The sequence below is a fragment of the Paramacrobiotus metropolitanus genome, unplaced genomic scaffold (genome assembly GCF_019649055.1).
Source record: "Paramacrobiotus metropolitanus isolate TYO unplaced genomic scaffold, Prichtersi_v1.0 Parri_scaffold0000097, whole genome shotgun sequence".
Classification (NCBI taxonomy): domain Eukaryota; kingdom Metazoa; phylum Tardigrada; class Eutardigrada; order Parachela; family Macrobiotidae; genus Paramacrobiotus; species Paramacrobiotus metropolitanus.
The window spans coordinates 307,303-310,250 of NW_026570317.1; the positions used below are offsets into that span (position 1 = coordinate 307,303).

Sequence of the window (2,948 nt, forward strand, 5' to 3'; positions counted from 1 at the left end):
TGAGAGTGCACTGTAAAATAATTAAAGAAAAATATTAACGGATTTGTACAGTACTAGCACTATACAGTGTTTGGTTTATAGCAGCTGCTAAGCCAAAGCTGTTTTGACTGACAATAATATGAGAGTACCACACGCTGATCGTTATCCGCGTGGAAGAAAACCGGCAGTCGAGTGCTCACTTTGAAAAATGTGCAACTCTGTATACTCGTACGTTTCTTACACAGTACACACGATTTTCAAATTTGATGAAAGATAGGCACACTCACGACCGTCATCGAACCGCGCAGAGCTGCATGTATAAACGAGAAAACGTGTATGGTTGCGGAAGAGCTTTGCTTAGAGCGGTTAAAATTTTTGCAGTTCTTTAACTAAAGTTAGCTGCACTTCCATAACATTGGGCATAACGTTCTGGTAAAGCTTTTTCGCTCGCACCATGCAGCGCAACGTTTGTTTTTTCCCCTGTCTATCTAGTGTGTAGTCCATAATCCACATTATCTACCTGATGTTTCTTAGTCGATAAGAAATAGCTCCCTGAATTTTCACCAACTGTAATTGCGTGATAGTGCTGGTTTCACGAAAAGTCGCATCTGACGCGTTATAGACGCAAGCGCACTTCCAAAGCCATGGGCACACAGCAATCTGATATTCAGACCCTCGTGTTCCCGTGAATCCCGTGATACAGAGTTTTGCTCAGAACTCTGACTAATAATAAGCGGTGAGTAGCACAATCTTTTAAAAGCTAATTTGCACAGTTCTGTTTTGTCCCGTAATCTAAAAATTGGCAGGGGTTTCAAATGACAAACTTCACACGATATTATGGGTTACTGGCATTTGCTGGGTAATTCATTTGCTAACTTACAGTATAACACGCCGAACACGGTGTTGCTTTTAGAGCTCCGAATCTGTAATTCCTCAAGCACATACAAATATACTCGAGAAACAAAACTAATATTTAAAAAATACGAGTTTAGAAGAAAGCCTCACAACTTTCTGGTGGAGCGGAAAACGAAAGCAACGTGCCGTTACATTCGAGATTGATGAAGTCGCGGTTAACTCACTATGAAATACCAACAGTGCTACCATTCCGCTTATGATTATTCTATTCGCATGTGATTTGCACAACGGGTACGCTCTGACGTCATAGCTCAACGGTTACGCAGACGGTTAAGCTGGAAAAAAATCTGAAAATTCTGGCTTACCAATCATAATGCAACACGCTTCCCTGGCCTGAGGTCACATTTTTTTACGCAACTGTCGCTTGCGCGCTACTCAAAATCTACGCAGAAATTCACCTACTTTATTTATTGTAGGTATCAATCGCTGTTTTCGGCAACGATTTACTGGATTTCACTAACAAATTGTGCTGTAAGGAGAGGTAAAAATGGAACTGAGCAAACAGAACTGCACTAAGGTCGCATTCCTTTTGGGCATCGACGAATTCAAACCACCGTCGTGCTTCGAAGTGTGCGATCTACTGGGACGTGGAAGAACGGGGTCCGGCGTCTTTAAAGCCCCGGATCAAACTTCTAAGCAGAAGTACGCGGCAAAAATCTTTCAGGTTCAACCAAAATTTGTTGCCCACGCGCTGAGTTCCCGCGCTGTTCAACCCAGCTCGGTGGCGTTATACCATGCCAGGAAATTCCGTGCTGTTCGGGAATTGCAGCACGCAAACATTGTTAAATACTTCTTCCAGGACGTTAGTTATGCCCCTGCGCTGAAGAGTTATCAAAAACGCATTTTCATGGAATGCTGCAATGGTAACGGTGACCGACATTTTTCCACCGAAACGATTAAGCTTTGACAGTAAACATAATATTATGGAAATGCGCTTTTTCTACAGGCGATACGCTGGAACGAGACATGGGGAACTTTTACGAAAACTACAAAACCGGCTACAAGGCTCCCGATGTTTATCACTATTTTCTTGGCTTGCTGTCGGGACTCGACTATCTCCAACACCACCACATTGTGCATCGCGACCTCCGCCCGGAGAAGCTCATAGAGTACCTCTATTAGGACTTCCCAAATTCCCATACGATACAATAGCATTGTATCCAGTGCGTTGAAAACGATTAGGGCATCCTTGGATACTGCAGTGATATCCATAAACTACTGTACCCTATGCGTAGCCATTGTACCCAATCTGTATCCACTGTACCCTAAGTGTGCCCACTGTACCCAATCTGTATCTACCTTGTAACCGCTGTACCGACACTGTACCCAATCTGTATCCATTGTACCCTACGTGTACCCGCTGTACCGACACTGTACGGGTCTGTACCCAATCTGCATTGTATCTGCCTTGTACCTGCTGTACCGACACTGTACCCAATCTGTATCCATTGTATCTGCTTTGTACCCGCTGTACCGACACTGTACCCAATCTGTATCCACTGTACCCAACGTGTGACCACTGTACCGACATTGTATCCACTGTAACCTACGTGTACCCGCTGTACCAACACTGTACCCAAACTGTATCTATTGTAGTATCCGCTGTACAGAAATTGTGCCCCACTGTATCAGTCTCGCTGCTGCAGTGCTGATTTATTGAAAAACAAACATTTGCAAGGACATCGATTAAATCCATAACATGGCGAAGTTTCGTTTTTTTTCAATGGTTATTTGTCCTTTATTTGGTTCGACGTGAATATGATTTGGGATGGACGAATTAACATAAAATTCTTGCAAAGGATGCCTGAAAACATACAGAGGAAAGCGTAAGACGATATTGCACAGCTCAGGTTATAAAACAATAAACGCGGGAACGAGCCAGTTAGTGCTGAAGCGTCTTTTATTACATATATACATAAAACGGTTGTTCACAGAAAAACTTCCCAACAACTTCAGAAACGATCACATTAAGCATCAATCGACAGAGGCGGCCTAATCACAGAGAAAATTTGGTCTAAATTTGCCCCTATCGGCGCTGTCCCCAAGTTCGATGC

At 43.3% G+C, this 2,948-nt stretch overlaps 1 protein-coding gene across 1 annotated transcript; it reads left to right on the plus strand.

The window, feature by feature from the left end:
- Positions 1-297: 297 nt before the first annotated feature.
- On the plus strand, positions 298-2,592 carry LOC129596875 (uncharacterized). The gene is made up of 3 exons (XM_055494275.1): positions 298-715; positions 1,311-1,757; positions 1,841-2,592. Exons 2-3 carry the CDS (start codon positions 1,382-1,384, stop codon positions 2,014-2,016), a joined length of 552 nt encoding a protein of 183 aa, XP_055350250.1. The 5' UTR covers positions 298-715; positions 1,311-1,381; the 3' UTR covers positions 2,017-2,592.
- The last annotated feature ends 356 nt before the right edge of the window (positions 2,593-2,948 follow it).

Coding starts and splice junctions, on each gene's coding strand:
- LOC129596875 (XM_055494275.1), top strand. CDS start 1,382: ATGGAACTGAGCAAACAGAACTGCACTAAGGTCGCATTCCTTTTGGGC. Junction 1,758..1,840: donor TTTCATGGAATGCTGCAATG/GTAACGGTGACC, acceptor CTTTTTCTACAG/GCGATACGCTGGAACGAGAC.